Source organism: Sarcophilus harrisii, chromosome 1 (assembly GCF_902635505.1).
Source record: "Sarcophilus harrisii chromosome 1, mSarHar1.11, whole genome shotgun sequence".
In the NCBI taxonomy this organism is placed as follows: Eukaryota; Metazoa; Chordata; class Mammalia; order Dasyuromorphia; family Dasyuridae; genus Sarcophilus; species Sarcophilus harrisii.
This window is the reverse complement of record NC_045426.1, coordinates 382,342,237-382,364,738: the sequence shown is the minus strand read 5'-3', so window position 1 is coordinate 382,364,738 and position 22,502 is coordinate 382,342,237. Positions and strand designations below refer to the sequence as shown.

The 22,502-nt window shown below is 35.3% G+C and overlaps 1 protein-coding gene across 1 annotated transcript in view; it reads right to left on the bottom strand.

The window, feature by feature from the left end:
- Positions 1-11,408, bottom strand: part of AHRR (aryl-hydrocarbon receptor repressor) — a 256,083-nt gene extending 244,675 nt beyond the window's left edge. The window contains exons 1-2 of the mRNA XM_031946073.1: positions 11,109-11,408; positions 508-580 (exon numbers count right to left, since the gene is read on the bottom strand). Coding sequence (XP_031801933.1) covers positions 508-569 — 62 coding nt within the window. The 5' untranslated portion in view covers positions 570-580; positions 11,109-11,408. The remainder of the gene's footprint in view (positions 1-507; positions 581-11,108) is intronic.
- Positions 11,409-22,502: the final 11,094 nt, after the last annotated feature.

Here is a 22,502-nt window from a genome sequence, read left to right as displayed (position 1 = left end):
GATTCTATAATCCTTGCCTTTTCCATCATTCGGGAAACTCAGATCATACCAATGTTTTTAAAAAGAAGGCAAAATAAAACATCAGCTTGTTTGTTGAAAACATTTTCTTGAAAGAGAAGAAATTATCAGGTTTCACAATTACTTGGTGCAACAGAAGTGATACAGGAGATCATTAGGAAAAAGCCCATTTCCTTCAGCTGGCTTGGCTAGGGCATCTGGAAATTGTTTCTTATTTGAGTGATAATGGTCTTTCTTGACTAATGCTTTTTTCCACAGGACTTGTATAATTTTCTTAGGACTAAGGTTCCTTTACTTCTTTCATGGAGAATAAATACAAGTATCCAAAACATGAAATGAGGCTCAATATGTGGCATTCACCAACATAACTTAGAAGCTATCTGGACCCTTTTCTAGAAATGCCAGAAACTGGTTGTAATTTAGTTTTATCTAATCTTATTACTTTCTTACCCACCATCAAAAAAAACAGAAAAAAAAATGATACTTTACTGTTTCTGAATAGGTTTTCTTCTTTTCCTCCCAGCATACATACACTCTCCTGGTGGAATCATTGTTTTTGTCCCTGGAACAGAAAAGCGCAAATGAGCCAATTTCTTTGCAAAACATCAAAAATTTCACAAATCAACAAAAGCAAGAAAATCATGGTAATCCACCATTTTGTTTACCAGAAAAAACTCTAGCTTTGAGTTCAAGTGCTGCCCCTAAGGGACAGTGACTAGCTGTGTGACTTAGAAAGTTTCATAACACACAACACTTAACTCAAAACACCTGAATACTTAGTTTACATTTGATTTTTATGTTTAAGAGGTTCATCTTCTTTTCTGAAAAGTTCAGGAGATGAGAACAGATGATCTCTGAGGTACCTTAAAGTTCTGGATCTTATGATCCTACTCTTTTTTTTTTTTTTTTTTTTTTTTAATAGCCTTTTATTTACAGGATATATACATGGGTAACTTTACAGCATTAACAATTGCCAAACCTCTTGTTCCAATTTTTCACCTCTAACCCCCCCCCCACCCCCTCCCCTAAATGGCAGGATGACCAGTAGATGTTAAATATATTAAAATATAACTTAGATACACAATAAGTATACATGACCAAAACATTATTTTGCTGTACAAAAAGAATCAGACTCTGAATTATTGTACAATTAGCTTGTGAAGGAAATCAAAGATGCAGGTGTGCATAAATATAGGGATTGGGAATTCAATGTAATGGTTTTTAGTCATCTCCCAGAGTTCTTTCTCTGGGTATAGCTAGCAGTTCATTACTGCTCCATTAGAAATGATTTGGTTGATCTCGTTGCTGAGGATGGCCTGATCCATCAGAACTGGTCATCATCTAGTATTGTTGTTGAAGTATATAATGATCTCCTGGTCCTGCTCATTTCACTCAGCATCAGTTCATGTAAGTCTCTCCAGGCCTTTCTGAAATCATCCTGTTGGTCATTTCTTACAGAACAGTAATATTCCATAATTTTCATATACCACAATTTATTCAGCCATTCTCCAACTGATGGACATCCATTCAGTTTCCAGTTTCTAGCCACTACAAAAAGGGCTGCCACAAACATTCGTGCACATACAGGTCTCTTTCCCTTCTTTATAATCTCTTTGGGATATAATCCCAGTAGTAACACTGCTGGATCAAAGGGTATGCACAGTTTGATAACTTTTTGAGCATAATTCCAAACTACTCTCCAAAATGGTTGGATTATGATCCTACTCTTAACCTTTAAGACCATTGTGTCATTTCTTCCTACAAATCTGGAAATAAATGTTTCCAGCTATTTTAAGAGACCAGCCTTTATACTCTTCACAATTTTGCCCTTTTTCCTTCTATCTCAAAGTGTTGTGAATAAGGCTCTTTGCAAGTCATAACATGATACATAAGTGTGTTATTATTTTTGTTATTATTCTTTTATCATCCCCTCCTGTCCCACACTTGCTAACTCAATCTCTGAAGTTTCTGGAAATGACATCTGCATCTATGAATTTATCTACACCTTCATTTAAGTCCACAAGGAAATGTTCCAGGAAAAGTCAGCTGAGACACGCAGCCACCCACTTGCTTTTTGTCTGGGACAATACAATATTAATATAGACGTTGCCATTTTTACATCTCTATAGTTACACCATTCCTATCACAATGGACACAACCTCAGCACTTCCTTTCAATAAGTGGACTTCTGTTCCCACACAAATTGTAAAACCTCTGCTTTAAAGGGTTTCCCTACGTTGGGCTTCCTCTCTCATACCTTGGTAAGCTTTCCATCATTTTGCTCCTAAGGCTAGTTCTGAAGTAGATGAACATCTCAAACACAAAAATCAAAGGTAAACATACATTTATACAAATACACACACACTCCATCACCATCACTTATAGGCAAGGTAAATATGTCAATAAACTACTTTCCAGTTTGTCCCAAGTAAGATCAAAGTATTCAAGTGTCCTGAGTTAAGCGTTGCTTTGTGTTAATGCCTCAAGGCTGAAGTCTTTGTGGCTTCTCAGTAAGATGCCATTTACCTTCCTTTTTCTTCACAACTTTACATATCTTATGCACTATTTGTGAAGACTAGGAGACTATGAACCTTTTCTAATCAAAATCTGGCAATTTATCTTTAGGATCAAGTTTGATTTTAACCGACTATGGTGAAGGTGGGGGAGGGTGAAGGAAGCCTGAGATGAAGCGATATCTGTGCCAAAAATGTCAGCATGTTTCAAATCAGTCATTATGCCAGTGGACAAACTATAACAATGAAGATATTTATTCTGAATTTTTTAACTTGATGTCATAGAGGGCCACAAATTTTCTGTACCCATTTGGGAAAGTATGCACGCATCAAGAAAAGGATATGTATTTATATATCTAGAAGCATCATCTAACCTAACATGATTGCTCATAAAAATAAATCATAAAACTTTAGAGCTCTGAGTACTTAAAAAGCAATTAGTATTTTCCAAATAGGATCACAAAAAAAACTAGAGACTTAGAGGAATGGAACCCCAAAATCCTGGTCCAGCCGTATGACATACCCTTGAGATATTTTTTTCCCTTGGGGTGACTCAGACAGGATTTCATCCACCTAAGTAACTCCCTGTGTGGAAAATCCTTTCCCCTGGTGCAGCTACAACACACGTATAACTTAGAGCCTTGGAGTGTTACCTGGGGCATTGAGACATTAAGTAACTTGCCCACAGTTACATAACTAGTATGAGTCAGCAGTAGAGCTTAAATCCAGTTCTTTCTGACGCCAACGCCAGCTTTTAATCCACTATTCTGTAGTGTCTTTCATCCTCTGAATAAATGAAGTGATGTTTATGGGCAAAATAGAGAAAATGCGTGTTTGTTTCACACCCAAATATTATCATTATATTCTACATTTAAATGAAGTATTTCTAATTATTTCTAATTCATATTTAATGTTCTGAAAGATAAAACTACTATGGAAATTTTCTCATGGAACTCTAATTCTCATTGGGTAAAGTAATCATTTCTACTGATGAAATCTGGAGAATTATGATCTTGCCCTACTCGCTCATTTTAAAGACAGGAAACTGAGAGTTAGAATAGGTAATTAATTTGCCATAGTCATATAGCCAGTTATTGACATAGCTAAGACTACAACTTGAATCTCTCCTGCTCTTTTCTCTACACTACCATTACTTAAATATTTCTCTAAAATATTCTTTTATTTCTGTTAGCAGTCCAAATTAGAAGTGACATAAGAGGTCATGCAGCCCAAAGCTCTTACTTTACAGATAAAGAAACTGAGGAACAGAAAGGTTATATACTTTATCTGTGCTCACACAAGTAAAGAGTTAAGCCAGAATTCAAATGCAATGCCTTTTATTTCAAAGGCATCACTGTTTCCACTGCAACACATTATTTATTTTTTTAAATACTCTTTGGGTGTAGAATATGCTCATATAGCTTGTTAGTTATGTCCCAAAGGGATGAAGTTGAGTAAAATTTTTCATAAACAATTAAACTACGAATTTCATTTCAATTCTGGATAATTTGCTCCCATACTATGTAACTCTTTTCAACTCTGTGCTCCAAAAATGTTCTTTCCACCACTATCTATAACACATAGAAGTTTCATAGATGTCCTGGTAACAAACAATGAAGAAATCCCTAGAATAGCCTGCAGGACCGTCCCTATATATTGGGCTGACTCTTGCAATAAGCTCCGGAGCAAAAGTCTTTGAACCTTAATTGCAATTCAAAACAACAGGAATTTACTAAGTGCATACAGCATGTCAGATTCTTGGGTTATAATGAAAAGCAAAGCCAGTCCCTGATCTCCAGAAGCTCACAATCTAATTTGGGGGACACAACATGCAAACAATTACATATAAGACATATAAAAGATAAACTGCAGGACTCATCATTTAAACAAAAAGTCAATAGGAACTCTGCATCACCTCTACTTTTACCCACTAACAAAAAAAAAGTCACCCACCATGGTTAACTGAGCAGAACAGCAACTCCCAGTCAGTTTCAGAGGATTCATTAACATTAAAAGTATGTTGAATCTCTCTTAAGCAGGTCTAAAAGAGACCATTAAACCTAGTATTTCTTTGAAAGTTTGTATGCAATACTGACTTAATGGAGAATGAAACGTTTGTCCTTGAAGTTTCCATTGGATTTACATCAATTAATAAAATGATCTAGCAAGCTTCAAGTGTGATATTTCTCAGCTGTTTAGAGGCAGGTGAAAATATGTCCTATTGCATATATCCTAGTCAGCAGAGGCTGACAATACCTTAAAGCAGTGGTCCTCAAACTTTGTTGTCAATATCTTTATCCTATTAAAAATGATAGAGGATCTGTCCAAAGAGTTTTTATGTGGTTTACAGTTATAGATATTGATCACATTAAAAATAAAAACTAATTGTGAATTTGTAGACTCTCTGAAAGGATTTCAGAGATTCCCAGGATGCTCTGCACCAGACTTTGAGAACCACTGCCTTAAAGAGATATCTAGACCCAAACACTGCTATACCTTCACCTCCCTGTGTCCCAAAATGAGACTGAATAGTTTGAAAAATAATAAATAGCACAGTCTCTCTCTACCATACTCTGACTAGCCCAGGAGTATTTAAAATTCTTTTGTGTCAAGGACCCCTCCTTGCCAGTCTGATGAAATCTAGGAATCCCTTATCAGAAGGGTGTTTGGGGCATAAAATAAATTATAAAGGATTGCAAAGGAAACCAATAAAATACAGTTGCCAAAATATTAACGAAAAAAAAATGTTTAAGTTCACAGGCCCCGGGTTAAAAAGTTGCAAAGCAGGTGCCAGGTGCTAAGCCTCCACTGGTGAAATCCCAGCTCTGGCCAAGGATAAAAAACAAAACTTAACCTGCTTGGCTTCCCAGAATGTCTGCCTCCTTCCCCTCAGTCCAAGGCTGGCTGAAAGAAGGCCTCCTCCACCCAGTACATAAACCTTCAGAGGCATTCCGCTCTGTTGGCATGAACCCTGTCTCCCAATCACAGGCTTTGTGTGCAACTGGGCTTATTATCACCAGACTCAAAACAGCTGAGAAAATCACAATTGAAGTTGGCTAGATGACTTTTTTTTAATTGATGTAAACCCAGTGAAAACTTTTCAAGTACACAACTTTCATTCTCCATCAATCGGGTATTGCATGCAAACTTTCAAAAAAAAATACTAGGTTTTATTGTCCATTTTAAATTCCTGTGTATTTGTAACTCATCCATCTTTGTACAAAAGTGTAAACATGTATACACAGAGACACATTCATGTGTATTTATTAATATATATTTATTCCATATAATCATGTTTGTATATGTATACACCTATGTATATGTGTGTATATATAAATACATATATGTATATGTATTATGGGCAGCTAAACTGCACATTCAATACAGTACAGGCCCTGGAATCAGAAAGATTACTCCTGAATTCAAATGTGTGCTCAGATGCTTACTAGCTATATGATCCTGGGCAAATCACTTAATGATGTTTGCTTCAGTTTTCTCATACATAAAATGAACTGCAGAAGAAAATGGCAAACCACTTCGATATCTTTACTAAGAAAATCCAAAAGGGTCACAAAGTGTTGGATACAACTGAAAAATGGCAATATATGTATATGTTTATATATTGTGAACATAAACATACACATACATAGCTTTAATAGCTTAAAACTATACTAAGACTTGAGATACCTTCTATATATAATATGCCTTTCAGTTCATGCTGAGAACTGATACCAATGATACTATTCTTAATTCTATTTTTCAGGTGCCATTACAGATCTTCTTTTTTTTTTTTTTTTTTTTTTTTTTTTTTAATTACCATTCTTTTTTTTTTTTTTTTTTAGTATATTTTTTTTAATTTAATAGCCTTTTATTTACAGGATATATGCATGGGTAACTTTACAGCATTAACAATTGCCAAACCTCTTGTTCCAATTTTTCACCTCTTACCCCCACCCTCCCCTAGATGGCAGGATGACCAGTAGATGTTAAATATATTAAAATATAAATTAGATACACAATAAGTATACATGACCAAAACGTTATTTTGCTGTACAAAAAGAATCAGACTCTGAAATATTGTACAATTAGCTTGTGAAGGAAATCAAAAATGCAGGTGGGCATAAATATAGGGATTGGGAATTCAATGTAATGGTTTTTAGTCATCTCCCAGAGTTCTTTTTCTGGGCATAGCTGGTTCAGTTCATTACTGCTCCATTGGAAATGATTTGGATGATCTCGTTGCTGAGGATGGCCCATTACAGGTCTTCTAAGGAACAGTTTTAACTATGGAATAAAGTACAAGCAAGAGAAAATGAACTTTGAGGGGTTTTTTTTTCCTAAAAAGAGATAAAAATAAACCTGTAGATTCTTATTTTCTTTTGGCCAGGGGAAACAGGGCCTCTAACTCCTAAAAGAAGGCATCAGAGGATGAATATGTTAATAAGAGCCTGGCGGAAATACAATCCAGAAAACCCTATTTAATTGGCTATATGGCAGAGAGCAATCCAGGACAGTAAACTTGGAAGTAATTCATACAACCAGAGCTGCACAGGACTCATACCTCTTCTGTTTCCTCAGTTCCAAACTCCATGTGCTCCTTATATGCACCTTAAAAGAAATCTAACCTAAAACCAGAAACAATTTTTTTTTGTTCCCAAATCTGCAATATGTTTCCTAATTATCAGACTTGAATATAATTGCTATGGGGTGCAACAGGTTTTTTGCTACAATATTTGGACTTATAATCCATTAAAACTAATAGGAAATTATGTTTCTTCCCCCCCCCATTATTTTTAAATATAAATAAAGCTTTTTTAAAAAAAAAAAGTTTTAACATTATGCATCCTAGGAATAATATCCTAATTAGCCCAAGACCTCCTCAGATTGTGGATCATAAAATTGGGAGGGCATCCACTTCTTCGGAATTATCTGACCCTAAAATGTTTTAAGCTATATTTCTAAAATATCAAATTCCATTCTCTACCAGACACTGTTTTCTGACATGCTTTCACAGCAAGCACATCATATTCCTATGGAAAAGGAAGAATATCTTTCTCCATACAGCAATTGTTTGCTGAGCAATTCTTATGGATCACACATTCATGGGGTTAATTTGACTCCAAAATGATTTAATATATGTAAGGCACTTTGGAAATCTTGGCTATTAAAATGTTTGCTATTGTGTTCAATTGTTTTCGGTTTTATCAGACATTTCATGACTCCATTTGGGGTTTTCTTGGCAAAGATACTGGAGTGGTTTGCCATTTCCTCCTCTAACCTTTTTTTTTTTAACTGATGAGGAAACTGAGGCAAAAAAAAGTGACTTATGCAGGGTTACACTGCTAAGTACCTGAAGCCAGATTTAAACTCAGCCCCTGTTTGTTATTACTATTATTATTATAATCATCATCATAATCAGAAAGCTGCATAGGAAGCCTACTCACTCTAAGAACAACAAAAAATGAGAAAGGAGGAAGCTCAGGCCATGTGTAGGTAGTGAAAGTCTCTCCCTCAGTTACCTGGGAAGGTACCTGAAGAGAATGGAGGAGAGTATATGCCTGCCTCCTCCCCTGTACTTGAGAAATGTTTTCCCAAGAAGAGAGAGAACATTGTATATAATTCCCACTTTACTGGTGAAGAAACCACACCAAAAAGTTAAATACATAGTCCAAGGTCAGATGTTCATAGGTCTAGCTTGAGGGACCAAAGAGGCAGAGAGTTTAATTCCCTTAGATATTACAATTTTTAAAAATCAAGTTTAAATGATTTAGGCAAAGTGAAACAGGGAAAAAACATCAAAGGTGGGATTTGAATCCAGGTCCCCTGACTTCAGAGTTGGTACTATGGTTACCCAGCTAGCTAACTAAATGTCAGTTGATACTCAAATACAGATCTCCTGAATTCCAAGATCAGAGTTTTTGCCACTATTATACAATTATTCTATACTGCTTCTAGGTGCAAAGAAGGAAATAGCCCATCCCAGATCCAACTCTGTCTTCAACTTTGTTACCCACCACCACAGTATCCATACCAATACTAATAATGATATCCTAATCATCATGATTCTAAATAGAAAATGTTAATTATTAAATATGGGACATTATGCTTTCCTCACCATACTTTTATGGCGCATGAACTCCAAGTATTGTAAATATCATTTTATAAAAATTCAGAGGTACAGAGACTGAGTGCTTAACCTATCACGGTACAGTGTCACATAAAGAACTGAATGAATTTCTGATGATAGAATATTAAGTACTATGTCAAAAGATCAAGGAATCGGAAGCTTGTAGAGAACTTAAAGATGAAATTTTGATGATAGAATATTAAGTATCATGTCAAAAGATCAAGGAGTTGGAAGTTTATAGAGGCTTTAAAGATCATTTAATCTACCTGAGGTACATAAAGACTCAAGATCACAGTGATAATAGGTAGAAGAGCAAAGGATTTGAACTGGCATCTTTAAATCTACAAGAACAGCAGTAGGAAATGGATTCTATATAACACAGGCTGGTGAGTTCAGATAGAAAGTAACATTCTCTTCTGAAATCACCTGTAGTCATATCCTTGCTATTCAAGGACAAAAAGATAAAATAAAATAAGGCAGGTAAAGAGGCATTCATCTTAAATGTCCATCCTTCTCATAACAAAGGATAATCATCCAGGAGACTGTGCTAGGGAATCATCATTGGGGCACCTTCTTCTCCAGCTTTGCTCTAATGTGATTCATATTTCTTTTAGGATTACACTCCTATGGCCATTCACAGATCATACAAATATGAATGGTAGATTGATCAATAGAAATGTAAATAGATAAATATAGTGAAAAAGAAATTCAGCTCCAACAACCCTACCCATCCTTCCACCCCATGTATTAACAGGAATCAAGAGTTCATTTACTTTCTCATTTGGGAATAGAAATTAATAGAAACCCAAATCCACAGTTTTGAAAATAAGTTGAAACAGATTTTTTTTAACGTTGGAAAATAATCACATTTTCAAAAGTTATGTTTAGAGTTTATACAAAATGAGTTTTTGAAAAATAACTATTTTTGTCAAGTATAGTGAATTCATCCAAATTTCGGTATCGCTTATGATGTTTATTATACACAAGTGTTCATTCTTCAAATCTTCGATGCTGGAGTAGATAGGCATCTGTTAGAGCCTGGGATATTGGTAGGCTGTAAAGATATACTCACAATGAATACACAGACATTCCAGCTTTGAAAAAAGGTTTTTTTGTTTTGTTTTGTTTTGTTTTTGATGATCTAGTCTACTTTTTAATGGAGCTGCTCTACAGTGGTCCACAAATACTCTTATATTAAGAGCAGTTCTAGACAAAAAAATGGCGAAGTAGTTAGTCTCAATGTGTGTAAAGGAAATAACTCATTCCTGCGTCACTTGGCGTTTTAGGCTAATATCCCGAGACCCACCCTGTCCTGTAAATTCTCAGGGCATCTGAGATTTCCAATAATTTTTTAAATAGAAAAGAAAACCAGAAAAAAAATCATTTTTAAAATTCTGTCTCTTACGTGAATTTACATGGTCAGACTTCCTGAAGTGGAAACTTTGAAGGCCTTTTTACTTGAATTTGTTCATGCTCTGCTTTTCAACTAGGGTTATCTAAATCATACATCCAATGTCAAGGTGAGAAAATAGATAATATATAACAGTCTAGAGGCATTTGACACTTTTTCTCAACACTTACTAATAGTTACAAAAGATGTATCTTAAAAGCAGGTGGGAGAGCAAGGAAACCCAATCCGTGAAGACTTTTTTCAAGTCCTTGAGTACCAAATGCAAACTGTTAAACACCTCTATTTAAGTTCAAATGGCTTCCCAAGTTTGCTCAGATTTGTATAATCAGAGAATTATCTCCTCCATCTCCATTTCCCCAAGATTCAGTTTTACAAGTAGGGGAAAGAACTTTGAATTTGGAATCATGGAAGCACAAGATTACAAAGAGATCTCGAAAATCATCTCCAGGAATTTTTAAACTGGATTACATACTGCAGGTTTTTTTTTTTTTTAAATATATACTTTGATAACTATTTCAATATCATTTGTTTCTTTTGTAGCCCTATTTGTTTCATTTTACATATTTAAAAAGATTATTGTGAGAAGGGGTTACATAGTCTTCCCCAGACCGCGTTAGAGATACAAGACACGAAAAAGGCAAAGAAAAAAAAAAAAAACCTCCTGATCTGGGAATTCTTTACCCCTGCCTGCATTTTACAATAGTGGAAACTGAGACCTAGAGAGAGAGAGACAGGCAGACTTGTTCCCTGACTACCTTCAATAAGTCCGACTCTTTATTGCTGTAATTTGTCACAGGAAGGGGCCAGATGAGATGATCCGAAGAGCAGTAAGCGACTTAGGAAACTATTTCCCTTTTTTCCACCAAAACCTGTGCAGCATCCGAGGTAGCGGCAATGAGAGTTTATGACAGGAGGGAAGAGTGGAGACTGCGCTGCTCCGGGGCGAACTTCGCGCACCTCCTAGTCCCTAAGAGCGCAGGGGAGAGGAGGGAAGGAAGGGGCTTGCCCGGCTTCAGGCCCGGGAGAAGGTGGCACTTACCAGGTGATCGCTGGTTCAGGACTGCAGGAGTGCACCGGTTTCTCCCGCGACGAATCAAGCAGCGCCGGGAGCGGGGCAGCTCGCGCGCGGAGTGAAACGAAGGGCGCCCGGCCCGGCCGGGAGATCTCGCAGCGCGCCGGCCGACTGCAAGGACCCTGCTTGCATCTCCCGGGTAGCCAGGTCGCCGCGGCGGCTGCGAGCACGGGGATGACAAGCTCCCCGAGCTCCGCACGCGATCTTCCTTGGCTTCCCTCTTTCTTTGCCTCGCTCCCCCGCGCGATTCTACCCGAGCCGTGGGCGGCAGAGGGCGCGAGAGGGAAAGGCCCCGAGTAGCTCCCGCCCCGAGCCCCGCGCCCGGCCCCCAACCCCGCCCCTGCCCCCTCCAGCCGCACGCCTCCGGGCCGACGCCCCGGCTGCTTCTGCAGGGGAGCCCTTGGGGTCCCCACACCACCTGCCTCGGTCGCGTGGCACGAGCCGAGAGCTGGGAAGAGGGTTTGCGAGGCGAGTCCCTGAACAAAATTTGTCCCCGGGTCCTTTCTTCCTCTCAGCGCCCCAGAAACACCTTCCTTCTGCCCTGCCTAGCACCCCGACACCCTAATCCCTTGAGGACCCCCTCAACTCCTCTTCCCACCAACTACCCAGCAAGATCTATTAAATTATAAGAGAATATCAACTAACATCAAATTGCAGTTATGTAGTTTGAACGCGACAGATCCCTTTTCTTCTTGCTGCCTACAATCCAAGAGTAAGGTAGAAAGGAGTCCAGACGAGCTAATTCAAAGCAAAATTGTTCTGTGTTTTTTCAGGTCCCCCAACTCACTTTCAGGTCCTTACCAAAAGAAACAACTTCGGTGTCCTCAAGCCCATTTCCCCACGGTAACCCCATTCATTAAAATGTGCCTTGGGAGCTTTATTAGCTCCAACGTAGAAATAACTGCAGAACAGCTTAAAGTATTGTGTAGTTGAGATTTACCTGAATTTTAACAGTGATCAGTAATAATAAACGGATGAAACTCGAGTCACTGAAGTGTCAGATAGCCTTCTGGTAGAAAGGTTGAGGTGCATTCAGAAAGACTATGGAGATTGAATGTGGGATCACAACATAGTATTTTCATCTTTTTTTGTTGCTGTTTGATAGGTTTTTTTCTTCTTTCTCATTTTTTCCCTTTCTAATTTTTCTTGTGCAGCATGATAAATGTGGAAATATGTATAGAAGAACTATACACGTTTAATATATATTAGATTACTTGCTGTCTAGGGGAGGGGTGGTGAAAAGAGAAGGAGAAAAACTTGGAATACAGGGTTTTGCAAGGTGAGTGTTGAAAACTATCTGCATGTATTTTGCAAACAAAAAACTATTATAAAAAAGGAAGGAAGGAAGGAACGAAGATAGGGAGGGAGGGAGGAGGGACCTGGGACCTTCAAGATCATTCAAGGCACATCCTTAGAAGGGGTAGATAAGCTACCTGGTCTACTTCAACATTCCTCAAGGTGCAGGTCTTTACAACATCTATCTAGCCTCTGTTTGCACAATTGAAGTGAAGTGAAGCAATCTATACTATTATCCATCCTCTAGGTCTTGAATTGGGCAAGTCAAATTCAAGTGAAACTATAATACCATAAATAATAGAAACATTTCAAACAGAAACACAGGCAGTTACCACCAACATCCTGTTGTCTTGTCTCACTTATACTGCCTGTCTCATATCTCTCTTCTGAGATCATTAACTTTATTAACCAAGTCACACTTTTGGATCTATTTATTTGACTTATTTTCCCTCATCTAATCAGTCCTTTATTTTTCCCTTTTTTTGCTCCTGAAATTTAACTTTTTTCTTTCTAATTTTTTTGTAAGTCAGTTCCTTTTCTTATTTTTAGTTTATCCTAATTTTCCCTTCTTTTGCTGTTTCTGTGGATGGGCATATCTAAGGGTGTTTCTCAGTGTGTCCATGAGATAGCATGAGAATAGGGATATGTTCACACCTCTCTCTTAGAGACTCCAGGACATATCACCAGGCCTAGAGTCAGGAAGATCTAAGTTCAATAAGATTATGTGGTGATCAAATGTGATGGACTTGGCTCTTGTTAATAATGCAGTGATTCAAAGAAATTCCAAAAGACTTAAGATGGAAAATATTATCCCCATCCAAAAAGAGAACAATGGAAACTGAATGTAGATCAAAGCATAGCATCTTCATTTTTGTTGTTGTCATTTTTTTGCTTGCGTTTTTTTTTCTTTCTCATTTTTCCCTCTTTTGGTCTGATTTTTCTTGTACAACATGACAAATATGGAATTGCATATATTTAACCTATATCAGATTGCTTGATGCCTTGGGGAATGGGGAGGTAAAGGAGAGAGGGAGAAAAATTTGGAGCACAAAGTTTTACAAAAATGAATGTTGAAAACTATCATAACATATATTTGGAAAAGATCAAATACTTTTGAAACAAACAAAAAAAAAGATCTGAGTTCAAATTCAGCCTCAGGCTTTTACTAACTGTGTAAGCCTAGGCAAATCACAATCTCTACCTCAGTTTCCTTATCTGTAAAATAGGGATAATAATAGTACCTAACTCCTAAAGCTGTCAGAAAGATCAAATGAGAATAATTGTAAAGTGCCTAGTACATAGTAAGTAATATATAAATATTAATCATTATTATTATTACATCTGAATGGAAATGTTTTTAGGTAAAGGAGCTAATTTTCCCTTATCTACTTTAGAAGATTAATCTGTCAAAGTCAGATTTTTTAAAGTACTTTGTAAAGTATATTTGTAAAGTACTATGACATACAGGGATCATTTTATGTAAATTTTCTAGCTCTTTCGCAATGCCTTACACAAATCTCCTCTGCTACAGGTTCTTAAGAAATAGGATTTTAGGATTTAGAACTATAAGAATCTTTAATGATCAACTAACCAACCTCCTCATTTTACAGATGGGGAATTAAAACTTAGAAAAGTTAAGTAATTGTCCATATCATACAATTAGTAAGTGGCAGAGAGATGATTAGAACCCAGGTCCCTTGATTCTTCATTCAGCTTTCTTTCCACTACCCATACTCATGTCTACAGAAGAAATAAATGGATGAATGAATGAATAAAAGATGAAAAGAACATGCAATCAAATGTAAAGGGCTAAAACTCTGAATAGGTGGACTTAAATCAGACAACCAAGCATTTAAGGCTAATTACCTATTGGACAATAACTCTATTAGCATGTTTGGAATTTCTCTTCTCACAGTTAATGCTAGCTCAATGCTTGGGGTTAAGAGAATTGTAAGGAGGGATTAGGGAGGAGGTGGAGTGAGAAGAGCCAGAGTCACTTTGGAAGAGGATGAGGAGAAGGGAGGTTGATAGAGAGTTTGTGGCAGTTTTGTCCATCCCCTTTACTTCTCCCCCTTAAAGACCAAGGACTTTTGCTTATCCTGACTCCGGCTGATTCTGAAGTCTCCAAGGAGCTAGCCCAGACTTCACAATCAAAGATGAATACGAGTAGTATAAATCTGTAAAAATAAAGGTAATAATAATTGCTCATATTTCTATACTGCTTTAAAGTTTTACATGTGTAAGAGTAACTACTTCACATCCTTCAACCCCCAATTAATATAATTAATAAAATGCTAAATTATATATATATATATATATATATATATATATATATATATATATATATCTTTGTCAGCTGAGAATGTGTTTTTCATTGAGTTATAAAATGAATTAGTTAAAGGTGTAAACTAGATGTGCACAAACCTGGGCACCTATTGAATCAGTCATTTGTAGGTATAAACTAGGTACAAACAAATAATTTTTTAAAAATAAAGTTCATTTTTTCATTTAACCAAAATCCACATTTTTTCTTTTACTCCTCTTCCAAACATTGAAAAAGAAAAGAAAACAAAGCCCTTGTAACAAATATGGGTAGTTAAGTAAAACAAATTCATGTATTGGCCATGTCAAATATCTATACCAATATCTATCTATATATCTATTATATATGTAATAGATAGATTAGATAGATAGATATACATATATATAATCTTGAAAATTACACTTTGAGCCCACCAACTCTATCAGAAAAGGAATAACATGTTTCATCATGTGACTTCTGGAATCTGGTTGGTCATTGAATAGAACAGAGTTCCTGTGTCTTTCAAAATTGCTTGTTTTTACAGTATTGTTATTATTGTATAAACTGTTCTCCTGGCTTTACTGATTTTACTAGTAGTTCCTCCATGTCTTCCAGGTTTCTCTGAAACAATCATCTTCATCATTTCTTATAGCATAACAATATTCTATCATATTCAAATATTATAACTTCTTCATCCATTCCTAAATGATGGGTACCCTTTAGTTTCCAGTTCTTTGCTACCACAAAAAGTGCTGCTATAAGAATTTTAATACATAGAGATTTTTTTCCTTTAAAAAGAAAAATCTCCTTGGGAGTAGAGATGTATTAGTGGTATCATTGAATCAAAGGGCATTTGCAGTTTAATAACTTTTATGTCATATTGCTTTCTGGAATAGCTAGACTAATTCACAATTTCAGCAATAGCTACCACTTTTCCCATAGACCTTCCACCATTTGTCATTTAAAAACTCAGTTTCAGAGGACTGAAGCGCTTCTAGCTATTGGGATAAACTAGATAACTTTCGAAGAAATCGGATGCTACATAGGAAATATATTGAACTTGGTCTAAAGAATTAGACATATCTCTGGGTCTGTCTCCCCCTTCCTCCCCCAAAAAAAAGGATTCTAGCAGCAAGTAAAGTCAAGCTGTACTAATATTTTGACTTGAAAAGACAGACCCTTTGCATTGTATCAGAAGGGAAGAGCAGAGCCCAGAAGGAATATCACATCTTGCTGAGTCCATTACCAGAGGATCATCTTATGAACTTTGAAGGATTAGAAGTCTTGAACTTCCCATTGGAAATGGTAGCCATGTCTCAGGACAGAAGTGGCCCAAGGGCTAATGAAACATACCTTTAACACTGGTGACCCCTTTGCAAAGGAAAGAAAATCAGCTGTTCTCTAGGTACCCAACCTTCCATTGTGAATGGGGGTTGGGAGAGTGAGCCCACAAAAAGTTTTCACATACATTACTTCTTTCAATTCTCAGAAAAACCCAGTGAAATAGGAGGTATTATTTACCAATGAGGAAACTGAAATTCAATGTATCTGAGGGAAGTGGTAGGGTTGGGTAGGGGAGGGTTGTCATACCGCTAGCAAGTATTTCAGGTAAGATTTGAATCCAAGTCCACTTGATTTAGAGTCCAAAGTTTTATCTACTAAGTCATAAGGCACAAAATGAATTGAGGTTTATGAAAGATTTACTTTCTTTTTTGATCTGATTTTTCAGCAAGAGAATTGTATAAATATGTTTATACATATTGGATTTAACATTTTATTTTACATTTTATATTTATATTTTAACATATTTAACTCATATTGTATTGCTTGCCATCTAGAGGAGCGGGGAAAGGAGGGGAAAACCTGAAACACAAGGCTATGCAAGGGTCAGTGTTATCAAATTATCTGTACATATGTTTTTAAAATAAAAGGCTTTAAAAAAAAACAATGCTATTTTAGTTCTGTTCAGACCATCAATTATAAGTTATAGGCTCATTTAAAAGGCCCATATATTTCTCACTACTATTTCAGTATTCACTACCATAATTCTCCATTTTGCCCCAGAAACCTTTTTATCCTGGAACAATAAACCCTGCAGTTCACACCTTGGAAGTGTTTTTGCTCCTGAGATTCCTCCCTGTCGTTGGATGGTTCTTGCAGAGCTTCCAGTAGAGAGGTAGACTTATAGTTCAGCCATTTCTTAATTTCTAATCAGACTCTGCTCCTTCATACTCCAATGCTAATCATCATCTTTCTCTTCTCTCTCCCTTTCAGTTTCCTTTATACTTTGCTTTTCTAATTAGACCACGAGTTCCTCCAGGACAGAGGCTATTTTTGTTTATATTTGTATTTTCAGTGCTTAGCACAGTGCCTTGCACATCTAAGAGCTAAGTAAATGCTTTTGATTGATTAACTGAAGAGCAAAAAATTGTCTAATTTTAACAAGTCACAGAAACATAGCAGAACAGTGTGTCTTCATCTCTTAAAAGGAGAATGGTATTCAAAATGGGAAGAGTATTATAAGTGCCATCAAAAGGGACTTGAAGTCTGAGGTATGTAATAAGATATGAAGAAAGTATCCATGCTTTCATTTTCCTTTCAAGTCTTGTTTCAAACATTCCCTTTCTTCAAACATTCCCTTTCTCAAACTCTCTGTAGAATTCAAATTTGCTTTCTAGCTGTACCCTTTACACAACACTCCATCTCCTGTCTCCCTGCCTTATTGCAAGTGATCTCTTATGTGTATATATTTATGTGTGTGTGTATATTTATATATATATATATATATATATATATATATATATAAATATACACACATATATATATAGTTTTACAAACATGATTAAAATTTTATTTTTCACATTTTATTTTTATAAAAGAAGAAAAGAGTTAAGGTTGCAATTCTATTTCTACTTCTGGCTGTATGATCTATTACTGTTCCAGATTATCTTTGGGAATTGAAAAAACAAGAATTTATATTATTATTTGTGGATAACCATGGGCAATGGAGCATGAAATATCAGCAACAGACATAGGTGGCCCACTCTAAAGAGGGCATTATAAACTTCTAGAAGTCAGAGGCCATGTCTTATTTATCTTTAACTTCCCCACAAAACCTAGTATACTGCTCTGCACATAGTAAGAACTCAATAAATATTTGCTAAATCAATGAACCAGAAACTAAAGTGCTGTGGCATAATGAAAAGGCTATTGGAGCTGGGGTTACCAGATTCAAATTTTAGCTCCAATTCCACTAACAAGCTATGATATTTACAGATTCTAAGAGTTAGGAGAAACCCCAGAGGCCATTTTGTCCAACTTGAATATCAAAGTCCTTTACAAATTCTTGAAAAGTAGGTAGGTCTTCTGTTGAAAGACATCTAGAGGTGAGGAATCTTTCTCAGGTATCGCATTATACCCTAAAATTTTCCCTCCTCTTATAATCTAAAATGAATAATTATTTCTGCTTTACTCCAATCGGTCTTCTCCAGGATAAACATTCCCAGTTCCTTCAATCAATAATCCTATGAAATAGTTCAAGTTCAGAGTGGTGGCCTGGAAGGAAGGAAGGAAAGAAAGAAAGGAAGGGAGGGAGGGAGGAAGGATAGGAAGGAAAGGAAAGAAAGAAAGAAGGAAAGAAAGGAAGGAAGGAAGGAAGGAAGGAAGGAAGGAAGGAAGGAAGAAAACAACTCTAAACTAGTGAAGGATAAGCTACTTCAATCATGGGTTATTAATATTGATCAGATTTTTTTTTCTACACTTCCTTTTTCTTTGTAAATAAAGAAGTAAGAGGAAGAAAAGAAAAGGTATGAAGGGTTATGATGAAAGGAAATACACAGTTAGCAATTAAAACAGTAAATATGAATGGAATATGAACTCTTTCCTAAAATGGAAAATAGAATTAGTTTAAAAAAAAAATCTAACAATAAATTGTTTATGAGACACATTTAAAACAAAAATTTACAAAGAGTTAGAATAAAGAACTGGACAAAACATTATGCTTTGAATGAATTTTTAAAAGCAGGCATACATGTGGGGGAGAAGGTGAGGAGAAAAAGGGGAAAATTGGAACAAAAGGTTCAGCAATTATCAATGCTGAAAAAAATTACCAATGCGTATATCTTATAAATAAAAAGCTATAAAAAAATAAAATAAATAAATAAAAAGCAGACATAGCAATCTTAGACATTAAACATGTACAGCTAAAAGAAATAAATAAGGAAATTACATTATCCTTAAAGGCATTATAAACAATTAAATTCTATTAGTATTTTAATATGCATGCACATATATTTCTACATGTGTATAAGTATTCTCTATAGTCACTAAATGGCATGGTTTTAAAGCAACTGAAAGAAAAATTATTCAAATTACCAAAATAGTTAAATTATTTTTTAAAAAATTTTATTAAAACTTTTTATTTTCAAAAACGTATGCATGGATAATTTTTTGACATTGACCCTTACAAAACCTTGTTTTCCTACCCCCTCCCCTAGATGTCAAGTAATCCAATATATGTTAAACATGTTTAAAATATGCTAAATTCAATATATGTATACATATTTATGTACAAGAAAAACCAGATCAAAAAGGAAAAAAATGAGAAAGAAAACAAAATGCAAGCAAACAACAACAAAAAGCATGAAACTTCTGTTATAATCAATCCTCAGTTCCCACAGTCCTCACTCTGGGTATAGATGGCTCTTTTCATCACAAGATCACAAAAAAGTTAAATTATAATAGTGTCCTTTTCAGACCTAGACAAATCTAACAAAAAATAAAAAAGATGGTAAAGGACTTAAATACAACTTTTAAAAAGTTGAATAGGATAGATTGCTGGTGATTAGGGAACAGAAAATTAAAGGAAATATTTACATTTTTACATATCATAGAGATATAAATGTATTACATGAACAACTAAGACATGTAAATATATAGGAACAGGTAAGTAGCAGAGTAAATATCTAGTCTCAGATACTGTGTGACCCTGAGCCAGTCACTTCATCCCATTTCCCTGAGCTTCCTCATCTGCAAAAGGAACTGAAAAATGAAATGGCAAATCATTCCAGTTTCTCCCAAGAAAACTTGGGTCACAGTCACACACACACCACACATACACATACACACACACACACACACACACACACACACACACATCTACATCTATCTATCTTAATTGTTCATGCAAAAGAATAAGAATAGGTATTAGATCGTGAGATTCCATAATTCAATGCAAGTCTGCATTTTTTATGCAACTTAACATTCTTAGGGAGTTACCTGGAGCAGAAGCATCAAACATAAGATCCAAGGGATCCATGCTGCTCACAACACTTTCAAGTGCAGTTTGAACCAGATTAAAAAATAGTTGGGAAATGTTTAACAAAAAAAAAATAAAATAAATAAAATACAATAGAACCTTCATACCATTAATATGTAGTTTTTTTAATTAACATACCCTCATGGATCTTTATGTCCAATTTAGTGACTCCAATTTCCAATTAAATTTGACACCAGCAGCAGAGTATTTAGAAGTAAAGTGACTTGCCTGGAGTCACAAAGGCAGTATGTGTTAGAGGAAAGACTGGAAACAAGTCTTTCCTGGCTTCAGGATCTGTTCTTTATCCACTATGTGCCATTCTGCTTGTATGCATCTTGACAAAAATTGTGTGCTGGAGCATAAAAGTCTCAAAAAGAAATATAGAAATATAAAATATTAAAAGAGATTCTCTATTGCCTATATTGTTGGTAGTGTCCATTTATTTTCAATCATACCCAATTTTGTGATCTTATTTGAGGTTTTCTTGGCAAAGATACTGGAGTAGTTTGCCATTTCCTTCTCCAATTCATTTTTACAGATGAGGAACTGAGGCAGACAGGATAAAGTGTTGCCTAAAAAAATACAACTTTTAATTAATAAAAAGTTTTTGAAGAATCAAATTTAAGTGAAGGATCCTAAAGAACTGGTAGTTCAAAGAACAAATCATAAAAAAAATACATACATAATTTCATTTAAGAAAATGAGACAACATTGCAAAATTTGTGGAATAAAGTTAAAACAATCCTTAGGGGAAAAAATTTTTTTATCTCTAACCACTATCATCAAAAATAGAGAAAAGAATGAATGAATTAATGAATTGAGCAAAAATTTAGAAAAGCAGTAAATCAAAAAAAACAGCAGTAAATAAAAAAAAACACATGGAAATTTTTAAAATCAAAGAAGAAAGAAAGTTAAAAATTTTTTTTAATATTGAATTTTTTAATAAAACTGGAAGCTGTTTTCCCCCAAAAGAGAAAATGTTAGCTAATCTGATTTTTAAAAGGAAAAGCAAACTGCCTATCTAAAAAATGAAATATAACAATTCACAAAAGGAAGAGAAAATAAAGAAATTTGTATAAAATTTTTTCATTTCATTAAAAAAATACCCATTTTTAACAAAAACATTAAAAAGCATATATATATATATATAACTGGATCAGGGGAAAAAAATGAATTAATCATAAAGTAATTCCCAAAGAAATCAATACCAAGTGTTGTCACAGTTAAATTCTATCAAACTTTCAATAAATAATTAATTCCAATATTAAATAATTTGAAACAATCAGGGGAAAAGGGATCCTACCAAACTTCTATAAGTAGATAGAAATCAATAACTTCAATGAGTCTTCAGGCTCTGAGTCAAATCTTGTATAAGAAAAATTTGGAGAAAGATTAAACATTCACCTGCTTGTTGACTCACCCTTAGTCAAGATGGTTAAACTCAATAACCACAATACCTTTCTTTCTTCTTGTAAGAGAAACATGAATGCCTGTGAACTCTCCACAGCGTGTTGTGGTTCATAGAATGTTGCTTTTTCATAATGTACTGAATCGGTTATTTCATCTTTTTTTCTTAGAATCTGTAATCAAGGGACCTCTCCATCTGAATTCCTGCTGCCCTCTCATTTGTCACCTATCATATAATGGGATGAGATGCAACATGATGGAGTGGATACAGGGATAGTTTTGGAGTCTGGAAAACTAGTATACTCCACAGTGCCTAAAAAGTCCCTACATATAGTAGATAACTTTAAAAAAAAAAAAAAGTGATTTATTTACATTGCTGTAAAGGGATTATGTGACCATCCACAAGAGTACTTGTTTTTCATTAGCATTTAAAAGATTTGCCAATCAATCAGCATGCTATATCTGGGAGAGCCACTAGATGGGGCTCCAAATTCGAAGTTATCAATCTGTTTAAATGTTGAAATGAGGGTGAACTCAAAGTTTGGTTTAAGTCCTAAGTCTTTTTTCAGTCATTCTGCACACCCATTGATGTAACCTGTCCAGTTCTTGTAACTCCCAGTCTGTCTTTATGCTGCTAGACAGCCTACATTTGAATTAATCTGAGGATATGATTTAATACCATAAAAATTCCTCATTCTCTTGATTTGTTTTGTCCCCATTCATAGAGAATTTTTATTTTTTCCCCTTATCAGGATGACCTAGAAATTATTATTCACTCACATATAGATTAATATACATTTTGCTGCAGTGAAATGATGGTAAAAGAAAGCACAAATTTTAAAACTTACAAGTGACTGAACATAGCCACAACAAATAAGGGCAAAAACAGACAATACATACATACATACACACATGTGGACATTTGTTGTGGCTATGTTCATACATATATATATATATAATAGATTTCTTAAACTATCTCCTCCCCTACTCTGTTTTCTAGTTATCACAGGTATATTTGAACCCCTTTTTATGGAAGTTG